This window comes from Eptatretus burgeri, chromosome 7, assembly GCF_056783735.1.
Source record: "Eptatretus burgeri isolate ZD-2024b chromosome 7, Ebu_testis_v1, whole genome shotgun sequence".
In the NCBI taxonomy this organism is placed as follows: domain Eukaryota; kingdom Metazoa; phylum Chordata; class Myxini; order Myxiniformes; family Myxinidae; genus Eptatretus; species Eptatretus burgeri.
The window spans coordinates 72,440,705-72,466,910 of record NC_140967.1 but is presented as its reverse complement, the minus strand read 5'-3'; the positions used below and the strand labels follow the sequence as shown (position 1 = coordinate 72,466,910).

Below are 26,206 nucleotides of genomic sequence, written 5' to 3'. Positions count from 1 at the left end.
AAAAACGGATCCCAGTAACTACAGCCCAATTAGCTTCCTTTACTTCCAATCATCAGCAAGGTCATGGAATCCATCATCACAGCTAACATAAAATCATTCTTTTTCTCAAACAGCCTCATCCCAGATTATCAATTTGGATTCAGACCTGGTCACCCTACTTTGGACATGCTGCTTCTACTCTCCCAACAATGACGGAGGGAATCAATATCAAACATGAGATCAGGGCTGTCTCTCTGGACATATCTCAAGCTCTTTGTAGTCTAGCATCCTACCTTGCACTCCAAACTGTCTACCTGTGGAATCCAAGACCAACACCACTCTGATTACTGACTTCCTTCACTCTCCGAGCCAACGTGTGGCTCTCAACGTGTGGCTCTCAACGGAACCCTTTTATCTCCTCTCCCTGTCAAGGCTGGAATACCCCAAGGCAATGTTCTAAGCCCCATATTATTCCTAATCTTCATTAATTATCTCACCAACTCTGGAAAATCCTCTTTATCTTTTTGCTGATGACTCCACTCTCTGCCATATCTCATCCTTCTGAAAAACAAGCAGCAGCCTCTTCCCTGTCCTCAGACCTTGGCAAAATCACAAACTGGTCAAACACAATTTTGCTTATATATGCATATTGTCCACCCTTAACGTTCTCCCTTACCCCTCATCGTTACCGCCATCCCTTGTTTGTCCGTCTGTCTACTTTCTCTCTCTCCACCCTGCTGTTGGCGTTTCCCCTTTCTCCTGCTGTTCCCCGATTTATTCTGTCATTGCACTTCCACGAGCCAAGATCGTGTTTTAAAAAAACAAAACAAACAAACAAAAAAAAAAAACTATCCCCCCTTTTCCCGTTGAAACAATGCCCTGATTCGCCTTTCATGGCATTTTTCAGAAACGTATCCTTTGCAAATGTCGGGGTCCGACAGTACAACTAAAGGGTTTTGAAAGTGCTGAAAGGCGATTTGAATATAAAAATTAAAAAAAATCCAAAGTTTACCACCATTAATGCAGTGTTTTACACTACTTTGTTTGACATGTTTCATTAGTTCTTTGTGCATGTTTGTGTCCTTTGTGACATCGCTAAAAACAGTAAGCTCCCCGTTTGGAATGATTTTCAATTTTGTTTGACTGCCAGACAGGCAACAGGCAGACAGTAAATTATGTCACTGTCTCCTGTGCATTTCGGACAAATTCAGAGCCAAAGCACTGCTAAATCACAGGTTTATTTTCTGATTCCTGTTCAAAATATAACATTCAATTGAAATCAAGTTGTTCCTTGATCTTAAACTGATGTTTGTAGACAGACAGACAGACAGGAGTGAACGAAATGCTTAACCCCACTTTTCGCATCATGTGCACGGGATAATAAAAACGTGAGGATAATTGACTTCTGCTCAAGACACTTCTGGCTCCCCACCACAATTATGCTGTTGCAAGTTTTAACAATTTCTTGGCAGTTCAAGAAATAACAGTGGGTATTAAGCAGATGTGGGAGACATTCTCCTACAAGCTACATGAGATTTCCCTCAAGGTAAAGTGAAAGGCTTTGTTGAAGTATAGAATTCTACTCTGCAAATTACAAATAGTTGGCAAGAACATCCAGCAGCATAATCTTTTGTAGTGTGAAAAATGCAGAAAATAAATAAAAACAATTGCACCTCCCCAATCCCACCCTCTCCTTTCCCCCTTACCAAACACAAACCACAAAAACAAAGTGGGTTTCAACTGCATTGTTGGGATTCTGTATTAGTGCTTGATTTCAAGGGAGAAAACTTTTTCAGGCAAAATCACAAACTACTCGTTACCCTTGATTTCTTTATTACACCGACATTCTTGATGGACAATTAAGAAGTTGGTATAAAAATCATGCAAGTTAAAGGGATTTTTAAAACAATGCTATACAAAAAAAATTAAAGACAACAGTCGAAGTTTAGTTGGTTGGGAAGCAGCATCTTGTCAACAGAAAAAAATAAAAATAAAAAATAAACTTTATGCCAAGCAAAGGTTGGACAAGCAACACCCCTCCCTCTCTTCCTGCTATATTTACTAAACTGCAAAGAGAACATGCCAGTGACCAAAATAACAAAAAGTGGATTGTGGATGAATCATACAACCACAAAATGAAATGAGCCCCTTGTCTACTAGTCTGTCATTCATACCTACATACATACATTACATTACATTACATTACATGGTGAGTACAGCAATCTGCCACAATGTCACACAAAGGCAAAAAAAAAAATAATAAAAAAATTTCAACAAAAAGGAGGTGCAAACGACAGTTTATTTGTAAAAAGTTCTAAAATTTTAATTGCACTCTACCAAAATGAAGCGAACAAACAACGGTACAAAAGGAAAAAAGAAAAAGAAATTAATGTTAAAACTTTGCTGACGAGCATTGCTGGTATTTATGTTGGAACAAAAAAAACAAAAAAAAAACCATGAAAAATGGAAACTTTTATGCACATGCAAGAGGAATTCAGCATGTGAGCAAACCAAATCGACAAGACGTCATTATTATATTACCTTTTCAACGGCGAATTGGTTCATGTCACCTGGGTCTTTGGAAGGAAAACAAGCAGAAAACGTATGCTGTATAACCAAACAAATACCGATCAGCCTGCAGATTAAGCCCAATGGTAGTCGGCGTGAGCAAATACATCACAGATATATGAACAGAAACCAATGCAAGAAAGGTTTCAAAATTCGCTTGCAGTACTTCCACATAAGAACTAAGCGTTTGCTTTATCAATGCCTGCGTCTTTCTCGGTCCTTATCTCGGTCTCGTTCCTTGCGTTCCCGATCTCGATCGCCATCGCGGCTTCCTCCCTGTTCGCGACGTCGCTCACCCTCTCGCTCTTCTCGCGCTCTGCCGCGTTCCTCTCTTTCTCGCTCTCGCTCCTCTCTTGCCCTGCCACGCTCTTCCTTTTCCTTCTCCCGCTCTTTCTCCCGCTCCGCTTGCTCCTTTTCACGCTGCGCTTTCCGCTCTTCCTGCTTCTTTTGGTCTACCTCCTTGAGCTCTTTGCGACGTTTCTCACGCTCAGCTGCACGCTCTGCTCGCTGTGCCTCACGCAGTACAAACTGCAACAACAATTAAAATAATAAAATAATTGAATGCCTGAAGATTGAAGACAAGTTAATTTGCAATTTTTGAATCGTTTGCATATTGGTTGCAAAATCATTGCATCAACTCACGGTTTAAAACATGAAACCCGATTAAAAACGTTAATTTGCTTAATCTATCTTAACTTGATCCAGGTTTTTTTCAAATTCTGTCGCCAAAGTGAGTCAAGTACACTTCACGATGACAAACTGAGTGAAGTACACGTAATGGTAAAAAAAAATTGGGGGGGGGGATTGCAAATACCATAGAATAACACGTTTCAGAGATAACTGGACCAAATTTTTTTATGCAAACAATTCTTCTGCGATCGGAGGATGTTAAAAATTCACAAGCAACAGTATACAAGTTAAATATTTGAAATATCAAAGATAATTAAATCCACAATGTTTTTGAAAAAGTCCAATGCTCATAAAGGGTTCATTGCAAAAAAGAAAAGGCAAAGAAGATGACGCCGAAAGCAAAACACTCATAAATGTTCCGAAGTTCAACTGCTCTGAAGTTAAGAAAGGTCACATTAATATAAAATAGTCAGTGCCCATTTTTAAGAACAAGCAATTGATATTAACCTGAAAGGGCATCGGGTGCATTCATTTTCAGGCTAATTAAAGCAGGCATCATCTTTTGAAACAAACGATGTTTACACATGACACACCAAGATGGTGATCAGTTATTCAGACACAAACCTGCTCTTCTGTCAGTGGAAGCCAATAAATGCAAGGTGTAGCCTTGGTCTTTTTGAAGAGGTCATCCAACAGTTTGGCCGGTGGTTCTTCCTTTACCTTTTCTGAAAGAAAATTAAAAAACATTGCATTAAGCAGCAGATACAATGGTCTAAGTTACGATTTATAGTGCATGGGCCCAGGCATATATCGGTACGATCTGAGGAAACCAAACTTTAGGGCTACGAAGTTATTGGTAGGGACTATATGATTATTTCAATATGTGATAACCATTCCAGAATAGCAGCTTAGTGTATGTATTTTGCATTTTTACCATTTTACCATTCTGAGATATTGACGTTTTGGGGGAAAATAAAAAAAACCAAAAAACCAAGGACCACTGGGAGGAAGTGGCAGAGCTGAAGTCCACGCAGGAGGAAGCAGACGCCCAAATGCTTCTGCATGCTCTGCATGCAGCAGAGGCTGGGTACAAGGCTGTGGTGATCACTGCCGAAGATACAGATGTCCTCGTGCTGTGTCTTGCCTTCAATAAGGACATCCCATGCCCCGTGTATCAGGAGTGTGGTACGCAAACCCGCACACGGTTCCTAGACATAGACAAGGTTGCTAGATCGATGGGAGACAGTGTCTGTGATGCTCTGGTTGGACTGCACGTGTTCTCCGGTTGTGATACAGTCAGTGCCTTTGCAGGCCGGGGAAAGATGGGCGCCTTGAAGCAAATGAAGTCGGATAAGACCTACCAAGAGGCCTTCAGTCAGCTCGGTTATTCATGGGAAGTATCCACCGAGCTCTTTCAGAAGCTGCAAGAGGTCACCTGCCACATGTACGTGCCGTCTACCAACACCACGAAAGTCAATGAACTCCGACATCAACTCTTCTGTGCCAGACAGGGAGAGATAGAGTCCAGTCAGCTTCCACCATGTGAAGACTGCCTCTTCGTGCACGTCCTCCGTGCAAACTACCAGGCTGCGATTTGGAGGTGCTGTCTGCAATGCCAACCCTATGTTCCAAGTCCCAAGGGTTGTGGATGGACCACTGATGATGACGGGAAGCTGGCCATCGAGTGGATGCAGGGTTCTCCAGCACCGGATGCAGTGTTGCAACTGCTTTCCTGCAAGTGTGGACGGTCGTGAAAACTCCCAGACTGCACGTGTCTTGCCAATAGCCTGAAGTGCACTGACATGTGCAGGTTGCGAACCTGCAGCAACCAGCCCGCTGATGTCGAGGAAGAGGTTGTAGACCTTGAGGACTCTGATGCTGATAACAGTGATGAAGACGAGACTACTGATCCATGGTGTGAATGTTTTGGCGCAATCACAAGGACATTCATGGCTACATATATGCATGAGTAAAACATAGTACATAAACATGCCACAGTAGCGTGGTGAAATTTGGGTTATCCGTAAATTTCACATTTTGGACGCTTGTTGGAACTAGGGAAGGGGAAGGGCAATTCCTTTAACTGTGGTAAAAACTTCTAAAATGTTCATAAACGTTTTCCTCATACAACATGTGCATGTTGTAGGTTACTGCGGTTCAGTAGCACTACCCAGGGAACTTGCATGACAATATTATAAATTAAAATGTACTGAAAATCACTAATCAGCAACATTTTGATAGGCCTTATTGTTCGCCCCTTTCTGCCATAAAACAAATTCTGCCTTCAGGAATGACAAAGGATTATTCGGATGGTATAAATAAAGCATTTCAGACATGTATTTGTGGTTTGCAGTTCATTCTAGCCCCATGTGGAAACAGCAATTGCATCATTAGTGAATGTTTCTGAGTTTGCCTTTTCGCTTTCATTATGCGGAGGGTGGGTACATTCCAGAGATGATAACTACCAATAAGCTGCCAGTCTGCAATGGTTATCACATCAAAATATGATCTATATATATTGTTACAGGCCGGGGGGGTCGGCTGCCAACCGACTGCTCTGAACGGAGCTGCAAGTCGAGTCGGCCCGACCGATCGCCCAGAATATAGATCGCTGCCCGGATAACTCCGAGCGACGGGTCCTTGTAAAAGAACCGAAATACGCCAATCGGCAGATCACGTGGGGTAGGGTCGATTGCCAATCTTCAATTTACTTAAATACCCACGTGATCCAACCACCGGGGTATTCCACCCTCGACGGAACCCGTACGGAACAAACCGCCGAGGCGAGCTTGTCCGTGCGCGATTCCGAGCGGCGTAATCGCCGAGAACCGTCGGTCCAAATGTCCCCCTATTACGGCAAACCAACGGCTTTCTAACTCCCAACACACGAAATGTTCAGTCAATGAGGGAATGGACGCAACGAGCAGGTTTACATTCACACAAGCACATTAATTATAATGAAACACGTATGCAATTATACAAGCAGCAAAAGCATGACAAAAGAACTACAACCGTCTACTTATTATGTACAGTCATTTACACTCAACAGCAGTTCCTACTTATGAGACGGGCCCACAGACACACGGACACACGCGCGCACGCACGCACGCACGCATGCACGCACGCACGCACGCACGCACACACACACACACACACACACACACACACGAAACGGTGGCTGAGGCCTTTAATCACGAGGTCCAGCTCGGAGGACAGGTGAGCTGAAACTCAGAGCCTAACTCGAACCTTTCCACCTCTTGTGGTCTTCAACTTGTCCGGACCCGGGCTCCAGCGAGAGCGAGCTGGATCCAATCGCCGCGATCCTTCCCGAGCTCCCGTGAATCCTCCCGCGCTTCTCAACACGTGCTGTCGATGCGTCGCTTCCCCCGAGGAACCAACTCCAAGAAGAGGCCGACACGTCGCACCAAGCCGGGAAACAAAATGGAGAACGACAAGCTCCACGAACCAAGAGGAAGAGGAAGAAGAGAAAGAAGCCTCCACTCTCAGCTCGAGCCAAACAACCAGCTCAAGTTCCTTCCAAAACAAAGCAGCAGCCGAAGCAAAAAGCTTCCGAAGGCCTCAAGCCAAGCAAGCCAAGCAGGACCCGATGGCTGGACGACTGCTCTCTCCGAAGCATAAAAGCTTACTCCTCCCACGGGACTCAGCACACAAACTCTGCCCACAGGACTCAGAACGGGACTCCCACGAACTCAGCACTACCACGGGACTCCCACGGACTCTGCCACGGGACTCCCACGAACTCAGCCCAACCACGGGACTCCCCACCCCCCAGAACTCAGCCCTACCACGTGACTCCCACGAACTCTTTTTGAACAAAGAAAAGATGTCCTCTTTATCCTTTGTACCCCCTCCCCCACACCCGGCATGACTCATGCCCTCGTGATCCACCCCCCGCTCAACCATGGGTGGGAGGGAGTTGTTGACGTCACGGGATGGCAGGGTTCTTCTTCCTCTTTGCAGAAGAGGGGGAGGGACGTCTCCATTGTTTCGTTCCCTTACTATTAAATCGATCCGCAGCGCATCTCATCGATCTCTGAACATTTAAACAATGGAAGGTGAGCTATCTCGGTAACATGCACTTATCGACATAGCTGACTAAGGGAACCTGTATGTTGTGTGCGATTGAAATCCAAACTTGTAACAATATACACCAATTCAAAAATCATAACTAGGATTGGTTTCCTTAGATGGTACCGACAAGTGGAATTTCTGGCCTGGGCCCATGGACTATTAGCTTTTATTGAGCAGCAACCATGACAAAACATCCCAATGTAAAAATTAATTGCTCAACAAACACCAAAAACCTTCAAATATCGAACAAATCATTGGTTGTAAAAATCAAAATCAAACAAACAACACTCAAACAGATGTACCTTTCTTTTCAACGTTTTTCTCTCGAGAGCGAGGTCTGTCTCGGTCTCTTCGGTGCCGATCATGGTCTCTGTCCTTTTCACGCTCTCGTTCTCTGTCCCGATCTCTCTCTCGCTCTCTCTCCCTGTGTTGGGACCTTGAGCGTGACCGTGCTGGTTGCACCTGGTCAAAGTCATGCACTTTTCCACGATCCCATTCACGTTCCCCTCGCGCTCGCTCTCGCCGTGCCATCTCACGCTCACGTTCCGCTCGCAGGTCATGGACAACACGCTGGGCCTCCACCTTGCGGGACGCATCTCGATTATGCTCTTGGTTAGGCTCGTGCTCACGTTCTTGCTTTTGTGGTTGTGGGACTTCTGGATTGACTGGATCAACAGTCACTGCTGACACAGGGCGATGTGTGAGTAGTCCCCGGTGAAAATCACGCTGGAGAGAGGTTTTGGGGTAGTAGGAGAGGACGGGAGGGGATTATGATGGCAGCGTCCACAGCTACAAGAAGAACGATGAATCACAATTATATTTTATACCAGTAAATACCACCTGTGGCTTCATTGATGGGAATACTAAAGGGAGGGGGGTTGAATGAGAGGGGGAGAATGAGGGGGTGGATGAAGGAAAGGCAGACATGCGGTGGAGCATTAATTACAATTCATACAGTCTCATCCAAATGATTCTGCATAGAATAACAATGAAGATGTTAACAAAGTAATGTCTGAAATCCATTTTCTACAGGTCAGACTATAAATACCGCCGAGACATAAATACCGCTCGGACACTTGCAGAGATAAATACCACCCGGACACATCCAGAAACAAACACTATCCACAATGCCTGGACACAAACTCTGTCCAGAGACAAACACCGGCTGGACACGTCCGGAGAAAGAGAGCCAGAAAGATGCGTGGGAAGATGCTGCACTGTATAAGGAGTGAGGAAAAAAAAAAAAAAAGAGAGAGACGGAGAGATGGGGGACAGAGACAAAATGTTATGCTTTATGAAAAAATCAAAACGCGCGCGCGCACGCACGCACGCACGCACGCACGCACGCACGCGCGCGCGCGCACGCACGCACGCACACACACACACACACACACACACACACACACACACACACGCACGCACGCACGCACGCACACACACACACACACACACACACACACACACACACACACACACACACACACACACACACACTAGGAAATGGCAGATTGGAGTCAGTGTGATTACTGACTACAATACTTGCTGTATGCAATCCAAAAACCTTGAGTAGCTTTCACCATTGTTTTGGGGGAATTTCATTGAACAAATTTAAAAAAAAAAAATTTATGTTGAATTTGTATGTTTCAAGGAGATGTTCACAAACATTAACATTTACAAACAGCTGTGTGAGATGGGTGGGAAAAAAAATTGGCTCGGTAATTTAGAAAACACGTTATACGGCAAACGGCTCGGAAATCGGGCGTTATCAAATATATTTTGCTTTGAAACTCAAAGAAAAACGTATAACCTTTCTAAAAGCAAATCAGATAAGCCATTGCTTTTGAAAATCAGGAGAACAAAGGAAAACCTGATACAACCTCAAAAAGATACAGAATGAAACTTTGCCACTACGGTGCCCGTAACAGGCATGGCATGTCCACACACCCATGGAGAGTCCCCACAAATAAAAATCTACCCATATGTATCACGTCTGTGTATGCTGTGTATGTACCTCTCCTATACAGCGCGATTGGGACACAAACTGAAGGGCACTCAGCAAGTGGCTTAAGCACTCAAGCAAGCACTCCAATGGAACGCCTGGCTTGGCAAGGAATTACCAATTGCTGTCAAACCCATGCACCCGAAAACACCCAAGCAATGTCCGAATTGGACAAATGAACACTTTTTCAGCAGTTGGAACTGTAACGTAACCCCCGTAAAGTTCGATTCTGGAGCTTAAATTTTGTAATTTGGCTTAGTTTAAGAGATTCTCAAGGTTCTGGCATGTGCGGAAATGAAATAAAGCCACAAATGCTGGCATCTCCAGACGTTTATAAGCATTGCAATGTACCCAGCGATTCATAGCTATGATGAACAGGCATTTGATATGAGTGAGGAAAGTGGGGGGGGGGGGGTGGGGGGGACTTCATCATGAAAACATCGTTGCGGCCTATTCCAAGTCAAGGCATGGTTGGGCAGGCTGTTAGATCCTAGAGAGAGCAAGGTGGCCAAGGATAAAATTAAAAATTGCTGTTAATTCTCTTCAAAAGGGGTGTTTTAATTAACCCAAACACCAATTTTCACTCATCACCTTTCTTGGAGTTCCCATAATATGCCCACAAAAAGTTTCAGGGTTTTGGAGTTATAGAGCTGACACGTATGTGTCTAATAAAATAAAAATAAATTAAAAAATATATATTGAAAAATAAATAAATAATTAACAATAATAAAATAAAATAAAATAAAATAAATCGGTACAAATTCCACGTGTCCCCCAATGTTGATTGCAAATACAAAGTTCAATTGAAGAACACTGTATGGACAAGATAAAACTTAATGCTGAAGTACAATTTTCACTCAAGACAGAATAGAGAACATGAACATTCTAAACCGGGCCATGACCTGCAGACATCTGTTATTTGAAGACTTTTCCAGCCTAGAAATATCTAAGAGCTTTTTCTGACCTTGAATTTGATTTTCGTTCCACAAGGAATTACCCAATATCAAACTTAGTTAAAATTATTTTCCTGTTTGGACCTCTGCGACCATAAGTCCAAACCCCCGAGGCATGAACCGGGGGGTAAACAATAAAAAATAAAACAACAAATAAAAATATAATAAAAACAAAAAATAACAAAAATATTGAAAAATAAATAAAAAGCAATAATAAAATAAAATTACCCCCATGTGGGGTTGATGGTCATCTCTATAATACCACAAGTTCTCAATGTTCAGTTATGACCGAAGACAACTGCGCAGTTCGACTGCGCAGCTCGAACTGCGCAGTTTGGTTAAAGATGACGCGCGCGCACAAAATTATATTTTGAAAATAAATGAGGACGTTTACATTTCAGGTTTTGAAACTTTTGCACCTTCGGCGGAAAATGTATAAATATAAAAGGCGAAAAATGTGTTTTATATTTATATTTCATTTCTCCTTCCTCCCTTCTTTGCGAATCGCATTGGCGTTTTTGGCCATCTTCCAGATCACGTGACGATCAAACGGGAAGGAAATTCAAAAATTTGTCCGGTTAGATACAAGAAAATATTTTTTACTGTCATAATCAATAAACAGTTGCCGAATATCTTGTGGAATGGCAGACGAGATAGGTTTTGAAAATGGCGATTTTTATAACTTACGTGACCTCGTCCCTGACCTTGAACCCGGACAAAAGTGATATCGTTGTGCAACACTCATCGACCTCTACCCACATACTAAGTTTCATCAAGATCGGAAAGAAAAATTCTTGACGGACGGACGGACATTTGGTCCGGCTTTATTAGGTCATCTCAGTAGAGATGACCTAATAAAACAAATCAGCACATATACCATGTACTGATTTGTTTTATTGATTGCAAATATATTGCAATCAATAAAATGTTGATTGATTGCAATGTTGATTGCAAATATAAAGTTTAATTAAATAATGTTTAAATGTGCCTGTAATTGCATTTGTTGTTTGAATTTGACCTTTTGACCATGCTCCAAGGCCCCAAGGGTTAGGGAAAAAAAATAAAAAGACACTGCTCTCCCACATTCTTGGCATGTAGCGATCATAACGTCCAAGTTTGGTGAATTTCTGCACAAATGTTAAGGAGACAGCGAGGAGACAGACGCGGATAGACAATAAGAGAGAGCCGATTACAATATCCCCCACCCATCCCTCCCCCAATATTTTTTTTCTATTTTAAGCATGGAGATAACTACGTGAAAATACAGTGCAATGAGTGCACAAACGACTCATTGAAAAAGGCAGCACATATAAATAACAGCCATCTCACCTCTTCTTGGTCAGCAAACTCAGCCCCCAACACCTTTGGGTTTGACAATGGCCACTTGACTCCGTGAAGAGCATTCCTTGTGACTACAGCCTCTTCAACAGAGGTATACTGCACAAACAGAACACAGCCAATGTTTGTAACACGAAAGACTTAAAATATGGAGAAATGATACAATGTGAAACTGCATTATGCTACTCCTGACAAGTTAAAAAATAAAAAAATATAAAACAAACTCAGAAAATGTGACCGATTTTTGGCACGTACGAACGCAATGTTCGCCGGTTTGGCATTAAACATCTTAGCATGTAGCCCATATGTGTGGATTTCAGGTCAAAACAGTGTTGAACTAGAGGGGGAGCACTCTGTAGAGTGCAAAACCTCTGCCGCCAATACTGCTGGTTCACATAAGTGAACCTGATATCCTATTCATTGTCGGTCAAAACGGATCAGATCCACTGAACCACGATTGAATAAACTAAACTCGATCGACACGCATGCAGAAATGCCCAAAAAATAAAATCGAAATTTTTTTGAAAAAAAAAGGTGCACAATTTGTTTTTTTTTCTGTTACAATTTTTTTTTGGGGGGGGGAGGGGGTTGGAAATCACAAACATGTAGAAATGCAGAAAAAAATTCAAATATTTTTCAAATAAACCCCCAAAATTTTTTTTGAAAAAAAGTTGCAAAATTTTCTGTTTTTTTTTTTTTCGAAGAGAATTTTATTGATTTTTGGTTGAAAATCACTGAAAACATGTAGAAATGAAAAAACAAAAATTCAACTATTTTTTCAAAATGGTCGCCATAGCGGCCATATTGGACTTTGGACCATGTCCAAAATCTAATGGCATGAACCTTGGACCATACCTAATCCCCCCACCAAGTTTCGTCGAAATCTGTCCAGGAGTTTTTCCGTAATACTGTTCACAAACAAACAAGCAGTCATAGACTGGGACTTACGAAATTGTCAACTTGACCTCTCACCTTGTCCAATAAAAGCTGTCTCCAGAGAAGGTAGCGACGCAAACCCAAAGTTTATACGATGATTCTGTACCAAACCATCAAAAATCGAATGTTTTGGATGTTTGACCTTTGACCGATTTTGACCAAAATCTAATCAGCGCTAGCCACCACCCTCCTGAATCACGTGGTGTAATTTGACATTGGTAGGTTCTTCCGTTCTCGAGTTATCATTTTTTGGATGTTGGACCTCACTGTGACCTTGACCTTTGACCGATTTTGACCAAAATCTAATCAGCACGAGCCATCACCCTCCTGAATCACGTGTTGTAATTTGACATTGGTAGCTTCTTCTGTTCGAGTTATCGTGCCTACCAACAAACAAACAAGCAGTCATAGACTGGTACTTCCGAAATCATCAACTTGATGTCTGACCTTGTCGAATAAAAGCTGTCTCCAGAGAAGGTAGCGACACAAACCAGAAGTTTCTACGATGATTCTGAACCAAACCATCAAAAATCGAATTTTTTGGATGTTTGACCTCACTGTGCCCTTGACCTTTGACCGATTTTGACCAAAATCTAATCAGCGCTAGCCACCACCCTCCTGAATCACGTGGTGTAATTTGACATTGGTAGCTTCTTCCGTTCTCGAGTTATCGTGCCTACAAACAAACAAACAAACAAACAAACAAACAGAAACGGAAGTCATCAATGGACTTACGAAATCTTTAGATTTCGTCAGTAACAATCAGTCTTAGACTGGTACTGACGAAATAGTCAACTTGACCTCTGACCTTGTCGAATAAAAGCTGTCTCCAGAGAAGGTGGCGACACAAACCAGAAGTTTCGACGATGATTCTGAACCAAACCATCAAAAATCAAATTTTTTGGATGTTTGACCTCACTGTGACCTTGACCTTTGACCGATTTTGACACCTGCCGGTATGACACCTGCCGGAGGTTCTGCCGGGAAGATGACCTCAGAACACGTGAATGACCCACAAATTGTGCCATTCAATGTGTTGTGAAATATTTTGAGCACAAGGTTACAGTGTACAACCAGAGCAAGGGCAACAGTGGCAGGCCAGCATCAGTAACCAATAGCCAAGCCAACATCGACACCATGCGGGATTCTGCAGTGGACAGTCCCAAGAAGTCCCACCGCCGGTGCCCCCAGGAGCTAGGCATCAAACCAACATCAGTCTGGCGTATCCTCACCAAGGAGCTGAAGCTTTTCCCATGCATCATCTCTATTAGGCATAAACTGAGGAAAGATGACATGAGGAGACTTGATATGTGATGTGCAATTGGCTCAGTGACAGGATGGAGCGGTACCAAAACTGGATCAACCTGATCTCTGTCTATGCTAATCACCCTACCAAACAAGATGATCTGAAGCAGGAAGTATCAGACTACCTCCAGGAAAGTTGGACAGAACTTTGGAGTCAGGATCAATGCCTGTCTGAACTGCAGAGGGCCACACATCAAGAACGTCAATTGCAAGGATTTTGTGGAAATGCCAATTTCAGACCTTGGGCTCTCACTAACTCAAGCAGTGACTTACTGCAATAGCAATCAGTGATAGAAAATACCACGTCATAAGCTTTCAAGAAATGTTTGGTTCACATTCCTGAGGTTTCTGTTTCTTTGTAAATAAATATTTAAAGTTGCATCACTCTTTTTGAAACACCCTGCAGACAGTGAACCCTTAAATATTGTGGGTTTGAATATCACAGGCTATGACCTAGAGCGGCAACCTCTTTATGTACAGATTTGGTTATGGTGGATTTCATTTTGAGCAATCGCAGTTTTTGAGTTGAGCTGTGAAGGTTATTTTTCATCACCCATGATGTACTAAAGTTTGTTCACGACATTAAAAAAAAAAATGGGGTACAAGGGGTCTATGGGGGGGAAGAGGGGTTGTCCCCCAAAATATGCACATGCTTTCTTCTCAGAAACTACACACACAATTTCGATGAAACTTGACCACAACCTCTATCATCCATGATGTACCAAAGTTTGTTCACGGCATTAAAAATAACAATAAAATTAAAAAAAAAATGCGAAAGTATTTACTTTCTTCTCCATTACATATTTTGTGGGTCATCCATGCCTACCAGTGGTTCCCTGGTCATCTTATCTAGCTACGACGAAGTGAGCGCCCATGGGTATTGCACCTCTGTTATTTGGCTGCCACCTGACTTTCCTCTAATATTTTCTCGAAGCCCAGGAATCTAACCGCATTATTCCCAAAGGAAATTGGTTTAAACTGTCACAGTTTTGAATATCGTGGCATTTTCCAGGAACATAACCCCCATGATATTTAAGGGTTTACTGTTTCCGCATTTCCAAAAATATAGGACTTTGCAATAATATGTATATAAAATTGAGTATGATGTATCGGTTAATGTGGAATGGCCCAAAACTTTATATTTGGACACAAAGTCCATGTTACGTATCACGTCATGAAAGAGAACACCACAGTGCTACTAATAAAGCAGTTTCACCACATCCAATACACAAATTAAACACATGCCACCAATATAATAACTGAGCCAGGAATCGTTTCTCTAACATTTCGAAATATTCAAAAAGGAAAAAAAAAGTGCTAACGGGGCTTGGTGGTCAAAGTGACAGAGGAGCGAGCACACAGCTTCTTCCCTCAAAGACCATTTATATTTTCAAAATAAAGTGAATCACAATGAGCCACAGATCTACATATTACAAAAATGGTGGCAAAACATGTACAAAAACATGGCAAAGTTACAACATGAAAAGCTGCAGATCCAAAACGTTATCGACAAACAACTCATCAAGAGAAACGTAACAAGCAAGCTCCTCACCGTGGCATAACAATGAGACTTTATCTTGTCAATCCAGAACACCTCCTCATTTAGGATTCCTGTTTGGTTCAACAATTCCTTCAACTGAAAGAGAGTGAATGGACGTACCTGGGAGGAAGAGAGCACTAATTGAAGTCTGAGGAGGCCCCAAAGACTTTAAAATCAAATAAACAAACAGAGTGGTGTGACAACACATGCAGTGGCATTGGGTGAACAACAATAGCAGAAAATATATTTATTGAACAGACTGAAGTCACTCCATGTCCTTACTATGTACATATATATATATATATATATATATATATATATATATATATATATATATATATATATATATATATATATATATATATATATATATATATATATATATATATATATATTGTTGCGGATTCGCGCCCGCCGGCGTGCGAACGGCCACGTAACTCGAATCGCGGCACGTCGCCCACCGGACGGACAATCCAGTCGTGACCCTCTCGGACTAACACCGGGAACCAGTCACGGGTGGACCTTTCGGTCTCACCACGATCGTGCCAATCGGCCCCCGCGTGGGATAGGGTTGCTCGCCAAATTCGACCTACCTAAGTACCCACACGGAGGGTAGACCGGGCGATCGCACCTCGCCGCAGGTCGACTTCGGACACGGGCCACTTTAAGCGACCCGTTCCGTACTATCGGGATAACCGAGCGGTGTTGTTCGTCGGCCTCGACGGTTCGATTAATTATCGGGCGTTTTAGCCCACGACCAACCCTTTACGTGAAGCAAGATGGAGATTCAATGAAAGAAAAGACGAAGCGAAGCGGGAAAACAGTTCAACATGAAGCACATTTATTTCGCGATGAACGGAAAGCACACATATACAATTCCACCAAAAGCACATGTAAAATAAGAAGACAATGCAATATTACACAAAAAGCAAATGCAACAATGCAGATCTAACCGACTACCGGGCACACGGCAACACTTACACAATTTTACTTCACAGACGGCGCCGACAACACATATTCCCAAAGCAAAAGAAAAGAGAACCACCCTCCAGGATGAGGCGGGCCTGGGGCCGAGACCGGGTCGGGCCTACCCGTCTGATGATGAGACGCGAAGTGGCGGTGGTGCCTCAACTCCGCGGGCCTCGCGGACAGTGTCTGGTAGGGGGGTGGGAAAGGGGCCCCCTTTGTCGCACGATCTCAGCGCGGGGGGAAACAGGAGGGGGTTGCTGATGCTCGGGGGAAGGAGGATATCACCCTGTCTCGGGTCCCGCGGCGAGCGTCTCCTCCACGACCTCGGTCGCGTTTCTGGCCTCTCCCTGTGCAGCTCCGGGCACCGACGCGAGCACCCCCTCGTCCGCCTTCGCCGCCGTCACCTCTCCACAGCTCCGTCTACTCGCCCTCTCCGTCTCCTCTCTTGGCTCGTCCCAACTCTTCACTCTTGACTTCTCCCACTTCTTTCCAGCTCCACCGACGACTCTCTTGAACTCCGCACAACTCCCAACTCAACTTTACAGACGAACGCAGCCGTTTATATAAGCCCCGTGGCTTCGCTCTTTCACCCTTGACCCTTTGCCTCCGACCCTTCACCTCTCTATCTGGCTCCCCATTGGACCGAGGAAAAGTGGGCGTGAATGCTTTTTGATCCATGAATTTGCATATAGGGACCTCACTCCAACGCCCTGGAGGCGGGGCCAATTCGCCCCAGCTCGCCGATTGGACGGAACAAAAGTGGGCGTGAGTCGTTTTTGATCCGTTTTCTGCGGAAAGTCCGTGATGTTTTTGAATACGCTGCTCGGTGCGCGCCCTGCACGAGTCCAGTATCGGTGCCCACGAGTGGCGCGAGATGGTGTGGATGCGATGGTGGCGAGTTGTGACGGTAAAGGTCGTGGCTGTTGTGAAGCGGCGTTGTGGTTGGTGGTTGTTGTTGTGAAGCGGCGTTGTGGTTGGTGGTTGTTGTTGTGAAGCGGCGTTGTGGTTGGTGGTTGTTGTTGCGAAGCGGCGTTGTGGTTGGTGGTTGTTGTGAAGCGGCGTTGTGGTTGGTGGTTGTTGTGAAGCGGCGTTGTGGTTGGTGGTTGTTGTGTGATGGCTGTTGAGACGTGGTTGGTGGTGGTAGTAATGGCGGCTGGTCCAAAATAAAGATAGTAAAAGAAAAACGGCTATCCTGAAGAGTCGCAGCCCGCATGAATGACATTTATTCCCTCTAGACAACGGGTTTGGGCCTAACTACACATATACTTACCGAGATATCTCACCTAAGGGACCTGAATGGTGGTTTGTGAATTTCGTCAACCACAACAATATATATATATATATATATATATATATATATATATATATATATATATATATATATATATATATATACATACATATACATATATATATATATATATATATATATATACACATACATATATATATATATATATACATACATATATATATACATACATACATATATACATACATATATACATACATACATACATATATATATATATATATATATATATATATATATATATATATATCTTTATACAGGTTGGCTCCGAAAAATGTCGCTCTGATATAACACCCTTGATAAAGTTGGGAACAGAGATTTGCTATAAGCTCCACTGGCAAGTTCCTGAGAAAATATTCCTGAGTTAGTTCCCAGGGAATGTAACTATTCTTTGTACATCGGTTGTCTATGGAGGAGGAGGGAGGATGGGGGAAATGGATTTGCTTTAAATTGCTCTTTCTAGGAGCGCAACACCAACATTAATGGGGGGGGGGAGGAGGGGGGGCAGAGTGTACCTTCAGCACCTCTTACTTGGTTTAATTTGCCCATTTAATGTTATTTCCAGTCAGGTCGAAAGTAAGAGTCCACATGAGCGACATTTATTTAGCTTGTGATGCCTCGTGTTGGCTTAATGGTTAGGGGTGGTGGGCTTGGGATCTAAGGATCCTGAGTTCAAATCCCACTCGGCCGTTGAATTAATACCAAGTGGGGTTCACTCTGCCTGTCATCCTTCTGAGGTCGGCAAAATGAGTGCCAGCTTGCTGGTATCCTATGTCAGAGTGGCGACCTGTCCAGGATTGTACCCAGTAGCCAAGGAGACTGCTGAGGCAGCACCAACGCTCTGCCCAGAGTATGGGCCCGGTGGATGGATTCAGCTCTTCCACGAGCCTCGACTTGGTATACAAAAAAAATAAAAATAAAGCGCCAACCCTTCTCAAATGACCATTTCAAACGACAATTTTTCATAATATTGTTACGAATTCTGGCCCGCCTGGCGTGCGATCGGCCAAGTAACTCTAATCGTGACCGCATCGCCCACCGGTCGGACAATTCAGTCGTGACCCTCCTTGGAACTACCGCCAGGAGCCATTCATGGGTGGGGGTTTAACCTCACCACAACCCAGTCCGCATTCTACCCACGCGAAATAGGGTGAATCGCCGAATGTCGATATACCTAAATACCCACGTGGGTAACCTACCAAGGGGTTGCACCACGCCGCAGGTCGGCTTAAGACACAAACCGCTGAAGCGGTTCCTTCCGTACTACAGGGATAACCGAGCGGTGTTATCGCCGACCTCGACGGTTCAGTGATTCTTCTTTACTCGGGTGTTCACACCCCGCTACCAATTATTCCATGAAGTAAGATGGCACTTTCAAACAGGGAAAGGACGCAACGGGAACAGTTCAACAAGCACATTTATTATTTACAGCACGTATGTACAGCCAAGGCAGTCATGCAATATACAGAAAAAGCATGGAAACAAAAGCAATACCACCGAATATGCTTATCGTGTACAGTCACTTAAATAGGTTCTACTTACGGACACGGCGCCACATCATTCACACAGAACAAAAGAAATGACCCCCTCATAGGCAAGGGGGTAGACGGGGTTCGTAAACCTTTATGGCCGTGGGCCGTGGATGCCCGAATGGGCCCACGAGACCGACGCTGGTTACCTGCACCCTCGTGGTGCGACGGTCGGAGAGCTCTCTCCGGCACTCTCCTCTCGTGTGCACAGGCTTGCGCGCCTGAGCTGGCAAAGCGGCGCCTCCCGTCCGTGTCCCAAGAGAAGAAGAAGCCCGAGCTCACGAACTAGCTGCTCAAAGGAGAAGAACCACCACAAACTGAACTGAACACGAGCTGTGAGCTCGACCAGCAGCCACCACGAACTGAACTGAACACGAGCTGCGAGCTCGACGAGCAGCCACCATGAACTGAACTGAACACGAGCTGCGAGCTCAACGAGCAGCCACCACGAACTGAACTGAACACAAGCTGCGAGCTTGACGAGCAGCCACCACGAACTGAACTGAACACGAGCTGCCCAAACTGCCAAGAGAAGAGCGAGAGCCCGCGTGCGGTCCGCCTTATATAGCGCGGGGCTCCGCCCTTCGCTCCTCCCCGTTTTCGGCACCGCCTCCCTTCGAGAAGCTTCTCGAAAAGGGGCGTGCCCTCACTCCGACTGCCTCACGCCGTGTGTCCACCAATCGGCAGCGAGCTGCCCTGCCCCCTTCCCTTCACCCGAAGCTCGGGGAAGACAGGCGGGAAAACCCGCGCGCACGCGCAGTTCCTTCCTTGGCGCCTTTGTTTGCCGTTCGGAAGCGGACGTAGTGGCGAAGATGGGGGTGGTGGTTGTTGTGTGGTTCAAAATAACGATAGATAAAGAGAAACGGCTATCTCAAAGGGTCGCAGCCCGGTGAACATGAAGAATTCCCTTTAAACAACGGTGCAGACCTATCTGAACACTCACTTACCGGCATAGCTAATCTAAGGAACCTTTATGGTGTATTGCGAATTTCCACAACCGTAACAATATTGTTTTGTGAATGATCTTTGAGTTAATAAAACTGTTTAGTAGAACGAGTCATTTCTTAGCATTTGTTGAGATAAGCTTGACACACACTTTGTGCAATAGATATGCATTGCATATGTGCAGTGAGATGTTTGTTTTCCCTACCCTACTGTTTTGTCCTCCCCAATTTAGACCTTTGGCTGTACGTTTTTTTTTTTTCCTCGGTTTACGTGCCTTTACAAAGCGTACACAGAGCTTTGCAGCTCAAGCCATGAAAATGTGCAGGTGTAGCGAATCTGAAATGAGATAGCCGATCATTAGCCTCACCCAGGAGTTGATTGGTGGGGTGAAACAGCATTGAGGAAGTCGGCAATTGCCTCACCATGGGAGCTCACTCACGCGGCAGGCCACAAGGTCAGATCAGCAGTTGATCTTGCGTATGGTGGATTATTAACGACTGCTTTGAAGGAGAGAGACTTTCGTTGAGGTCATTTGGTGACACCTGATACAAAGACAGCTGACCATGAGAGCTCCTCTGAGAGACATGGAAGCCAAGAGAGTGAGAATTACCCCAAGAGGAGGCAGCCATTGGGAGGAATGGCAGGAGGAAGGAGAATGCCCGAGTCTCAATGTGTGGATCCGAGTGTGCCGCAGCTGTGAACATTTAATCCACAGAGCAAAGAGAGCTTTGAGGGAGCAACAGTTACGGAACTGGAGGAGTTTTTACGCCGGGTTGCACCGTAGAGCTCCCGATAACTCTGCTTCTGGACTCCTACATATCTTGCTTGCCTCTGGGTTTGCAGTCGACCTCTCGGCCTGCATATTTGTATTCTCTGTACTGTGTTCTTGTCGCGTGAGCAAAAAGGCCTAAAGTAAGATAAGAACTGTTAAGAAATCTGCGACATATAGGTTTTTGAAGGTGGTGAAGAGTCATAACTGGATTTATATCTTTTATTCCATTCTGGTTGTTATTGCTTCATGTAATCCTCCCATACCATTTAATTGACAAATAAATGTACCTGGTCTTGGGGTTCGATTATGCTGGTTGTGGTGATCTCATTTAGTCTTATTTGGTGATTTCGGTATCTCTACACAAGCTCGCTCAATCTGGCATCGCACGTTCCCAATCTGCAGTTGCTTGGCAAGATGAGGAAGGTCACGAGCGCCAATCGGTTTATCACTCGGCTAAATATACGGTCCTTACGAGTATTGAAACGTGACAAACAAGTCTGGGACCTTGCTCGGGGTTGTTGACTTAGCTGGCGATTGCGGTCGTTTTGACATGACCAGCGGACTTCGAACCGAGCTCCTGTACTGGTCACTTGGCTGTTACAATGTTGAATATATTGTTGCGGTTCTGTAAAACTGCACTCCTCTGAGGCAATGGCATATAAAATACAGCGATCCCAAGGTAGTCATTTCAATAGTACATGTTTAGTTAGCCCTTTCCATGTGTCTAGTGGGTAAATGGGAAAGAAGCATTGCATAGAGCTCTTTTTGTTAGGTCTTCCATCTTTGCACTTCTTCCACTCCTTTTCCTCACTTGCAAAACACACAAGCAAGCAGCACAGCAAACGCCTCATTTGCATGTGCGCACTATTTCCATTCAAAACTGCACGCCAATTTTTAACTACAGTCTCACCTCAGACCTTCATTCTGTTCACCACAACCACTCCACACAACCACCAAAAATACCCGCAACAACTTACGTTTACATCTTCATTACAAATGTCACCGTTTGGGACAAACCTTCTTCTCGCTGCCGAGAAGCCGCCATCACAAGCAACTTCTACCTCTTCACTGCAAAACTTCACTCACTGCGAATACCACAACCTACTCTCACCCCCTCCACAACTGCTGCAACTGCCACATTTTCGTCGAACACTCACCACACCCTCATAGGACGTACAGGGAGTGAGAGTCAGGTTATTTTGGGGCATAAGTCGAAGCGCGAATGTGCGCTGGAGTTCATTCAAGGACGTACAGGAAGCATGGTGATTTCCCAAAAATACCACGTTTGAATGGAGGCCAGCGCACGTTCGGGGCCAGAGAACACTTCCAAAAACCCTGGCCCCATGTTAATCTTGGAGCTCTGATATGTGGGCAGGTCAGCAAGCAAGAAAGACCATTTTACGGTTTTGGGGCCCAGCAGGGCATGGCCATGACACGGGACGACCGATCTGGGCCAATGGGAAAGCGAGACATCAAAAGCCACATTTGATCCGCTTCCAAATTTGATTGGCTCCTGCCCCGCCCGGGGCTCATAAAAAGGGCAAACTCAGCTCAGTTTAGTCAGAATTGTCAGGAGAGGGAACTCGCCAGACATCAAAATAGTCAGGAGAGAGAACTCGCCAGACATCAGAATCACCAGGAGAGAGAACTCAACAGACGCCAGAATGTTCGGCGAACATGCCAAGGGACGGGGGCAGACTTTAGACCTCGCCGGGGAAACAGGCAGCAGCAGACGGCACAAAGAGGGCAAGCGTCGGCACCGCGCGAGCTGCGCCATGAGTCTGCACGGTCAAGCGTGGGATCACAGGTGACTACTTCGAGCCGGGGCTCCTTTCAGTCGATCGATGCTCAGTTCAGTTGCATCCAGCAGCGACATTTGCACATATAAACGATAGGGTCCTATAAAAATAGCACCTACAATTATTACGATATGACACTATTGAACTCGCCGTCCTCAAAAACCCCTATATGGGTCCCGAGATAGTGTCTCTCGCCCTTCTAGAAGTCATTTTATCCCCGGACTCAAGTTCATCCTTCAGACTCAAGTTACAAACCCCGAGCATGGGAGGTTCCAGTCCTTCTATATAGGAGTCTATGGTATGAAACTATGGACACCGGTGGCGTTTGTTGACACAGCTTTCACACGGGCTTGAAACTCTGACTTTCGACCGAGCAGAGACGGAGCCCCATCTATCGTGCATCCGACCAACTTTCCGTCACCCAGACATCTCCTCACCATCTCCTAATCCATATTAAGGGAGTACCTTAGTACTCACCGACGCAAGTCGGTGATTTTGCGCACGTCCGAGAGGGGCGGAGCTAGCGGGGGGGGGGGGTCAGAGACCAGAGGTGAGGGATCGAAGGCCAAACCTCGTTTCTCGGGCCCTATAAAAGGGCGAGTGGAGTGCCAAGCGGAGTGAGTCGGTGGAGTATCTGTCGGGGTTCGGAGCGCCTGGAGCCTGTAGTCGGTGGAGAAGCTGAGGAGGGCGGAGGAGAGGCGAGCTGGGAGCATGGCCAAGCCTGCTGTGCCGCGCGGAGCTGCGTGTTCGTGTGCGCGAGGTGGAGAGAGCCAGAGAGAGCTCGCCAACCAGCACCGAACGGTCTGAGGTGATCGGGCTTCGGAACAGTCCGAGCATCGCTGAGGGACGGACAGGTTCTTAAAGAGAGCATCAACTCTGAAAGAGCAAAGACCTGTTCGTTCCTCTCAGGCGTTGCCTGCTGGGGCCCGAATCACCAGGCCGCGGCCGAGCCGTGGTTACGCTAGCTGCCGTGGGGATGGGACATCGCGAGCCGCCCCAGCGAGTCACCACCAGAACAAGGTAACCAGCCCGGCCTCTTGGAGCTCCATCGGTCCTCAAAGCTCCATGCTATAAAGACCCCGAGAGGTCCATTCGACCCCCTTGCCTTTGATGGGGTTCTTTTGCCTTGTTTCTTTGTGTGAGAGATGTGGCACCAAGTCCGATAAGTAGAACTGATAAGTGACTGTACATAATTAATAAACGGTCGTAGCTCCTTTACATTACTTTTGTTTGGCTGTGTAATTGCACGCATGCTCCCGCCATTCATTGCATGACTGCATCACTGTATACGTGTGGAAATAAATGTGCTTCTTTAAATGTAAACCTGCTCGTTGCGTCCTCTTCCCTTAATTGAGCTGCCATCTTGCACTCGGGATGCAGTTGGTTTTTAAATAGCCGGTAAAGTGATCGGGTCCAACGGGACTGCGCGATAATACCCCGCTCGGTTATCCCAAAACGAGCGAGCTGCATTCAGCGGCTCGTGTCCCAGCGGCCCCGTTAAGGTACAATCTCTCGGTAATCTACCCACGCGAACAATTAGGTAAATCGAAGATTTGGCGATCGGACCCTGTAGCGCGGGTTGAGTGCGGACAAGGTTGTGGTGTGGTTAAGAACACACCCGTGGCTGGTTTTCGGCATTGATCCGGAAAGCCACGACTGGATTGTCCGTCTGGTGGGCGTACAGCCGCGATTCGGCTAAACGCGGCTGTCCGCACGCCGAACGGGTGGAAATCTACAACAAATATATATATATATATATATATATATATATATAATTTCTGGGAACCGCATCCCTCCAAAGCAATAGCAACCATCATACAGTGGTCCCCAGACAGTTATTCCATTAATATATGTTCAGATAGACCCTTCCCTTTTGTCTCATGAGACAACAGGACAGTGTGTTGTGTAAACTTCATAGCCTGTTCTGATTAAATCTCTGCACTCATTGCTATTCTTTTTTTCTACTCTTATTCCTGAGGTAAATCGCAGCCACATGAGCCTTCGCTGTGAGATGGGTCCTCAGCGAAGGCCAAGCAGGCATTACACACCCCTTTGCAGAAATCACAACCAGCCAAACGCACGTGCAGCGGTAATCAGGGTTCCCACTTATTTTGAGATGTCTTTTATAAGGACTTTTTAAGGACTTTTAAGGGCTAAAATAACCCCTTTTTAAGGACCACATCCGAGAAATTCCAGGGGAAATTGAGGTGAGTCATCTTGAAATTAACAGATAGTAAGTTGACAAAAAATCTATTTTAATAATGAACATGCAGAACACAGCAGGAGCTTATTCAGTCAACAAGGCACAATGCACCACACAGCCAATTGGCAAATTCACTTCACAGTAACTGTAGAATCAGCCAGGAGCAGTCAAAGTTTCCAGATGGCAGCACTCTCAATGTTAATGTGTTGTTATGTTAAAATGTTATTGTAGGTGCTGCCACCTGCAAAGTTGCAGTAGCTCCTGACTGCTTCTACACTACAGAACAGTACATTTTGTAAGCTGCATGTCATTGTAATATCCAATTAGGACATCGCAGGCAAGGATTTAGCCTTCTCCTCAATTTCTCTTTCTCAAACTTTGAGTTCCCCCCGTTTTTGCTTGGCAGAGTGCCTGAGAGCATTTGATTTTACCAGAAGACTGTGGCTAGTTTTGCCATCTTTTGCCTCAGCCTCGTCAGCATATTTTTTCTGACAATGTGGTCAGACCTTCTATGTCAGTTTCCAACACCTTTCTCTTTTTCAAACCATCCACTTCATCTTCAACCATTTTTCGTTTTCTTTGGATGGCTTCTTGCCCTTTCTTTTCTCTTCTTCAAGATATTGATGGTATTTATGTCGAGAACTGGAGGCTGAGGATAGCAGTTCCTTTGTGATTTCAACTTTGAGCATTCCACCTACCAGTACAAAATAATCAATAATCTGCCTCAGTGCCACAAGCATGCCTTCATCCAGGTTGTCCTTCTCTATCTGTCTGTTGAGGGAAAAACTCCTCTCAACAGATGCCTGACCATGGGAAACTAGCAACACTTTACGAACTACCCCCCACAACTTCTCAAACTTCTTGTTTTTACCCACACATTCATAGAGTAACACATCTACCCTGTCATCTTCAACCGTGAAGTCCTTTAACCTCGACTTCAGTTCACACCCTACTACATCCTGCAGTAATTCTTTGTAACTCGCAACCAACATATCTACATTATCACCATCAACTCTGTTCAGAGTCACCAAATTTTCCAACAGGCATTTGAATTTGGACTTTCAGTGTTCTTGATCAGTCACCATCAACCTGGGATCCAGAGAAGCCATATTTCTGGCTAAACTATACTTAAGAGGAGACCTTTCAAAGATTTTGTTGACACATTTCACCACAAATAGCCTACATTCTTCTTTGAACTGAAACACCTGGCATTCACTGATGGCCTTGGTTCTCAGGAGGGACTTCAGTTCACCTTCAGCCTTGAAACAAACTTCAAACTTTTTGTTTTCTACCCTTTCCTTTTAAAGATCCAGCTTTAACAAGTCATATGCAGTCGA

General features: G+C 44.9%; 1 protein-coding gene across 6 annotated transcripts in view; it reads right to left on the bottom strand.

Annotated features, from left to right (window-relative positions):
• Nucleotides 1-1,795: 1,795 nt before the first annotated feature.
• LOC147023526 (uncharacterized) overlaps nt 1,796-26,206 on the bottom strand; it is a 198,195-nt gene continuing 173,784 nt past the window's right edge. For 4 of the 6 annotated variants that reach the window (XM_085889017.1, XM_085889020.1, XM_085889015.1 and 1 more), the window contains 5 exons: nt 15,353-15,460; nt 11,551-11,658; nt 7,572-7,995; nt 3,802-3,902; nt 1,796-3,075 (listed from right to left, as the gene is read on the bottom strand). In XM_085889017.1, the coding sequence (XP_085745143.1) occupies nt 2,743-3,075; nt 3,802-3,902; nt 7,572-7,995; nt 11,551-11,658; nt 15,353-15,460 (1,074 nt within the window). In that variant the 3' untranslated portion in view covers nt 1,796-2,742. Of the gene's footprint in view, nt 3,076-3,801; nt 3,903-6,397; nt 6,634-7,571; nt 7,996-11,550; nt 11,659-15,352; nt 15,461-26,206 lie in introns of those variants that run through there. The other 2 variants (XM_085889016.1, XM_085889018.1) reach the window with 2 other exon arrangements.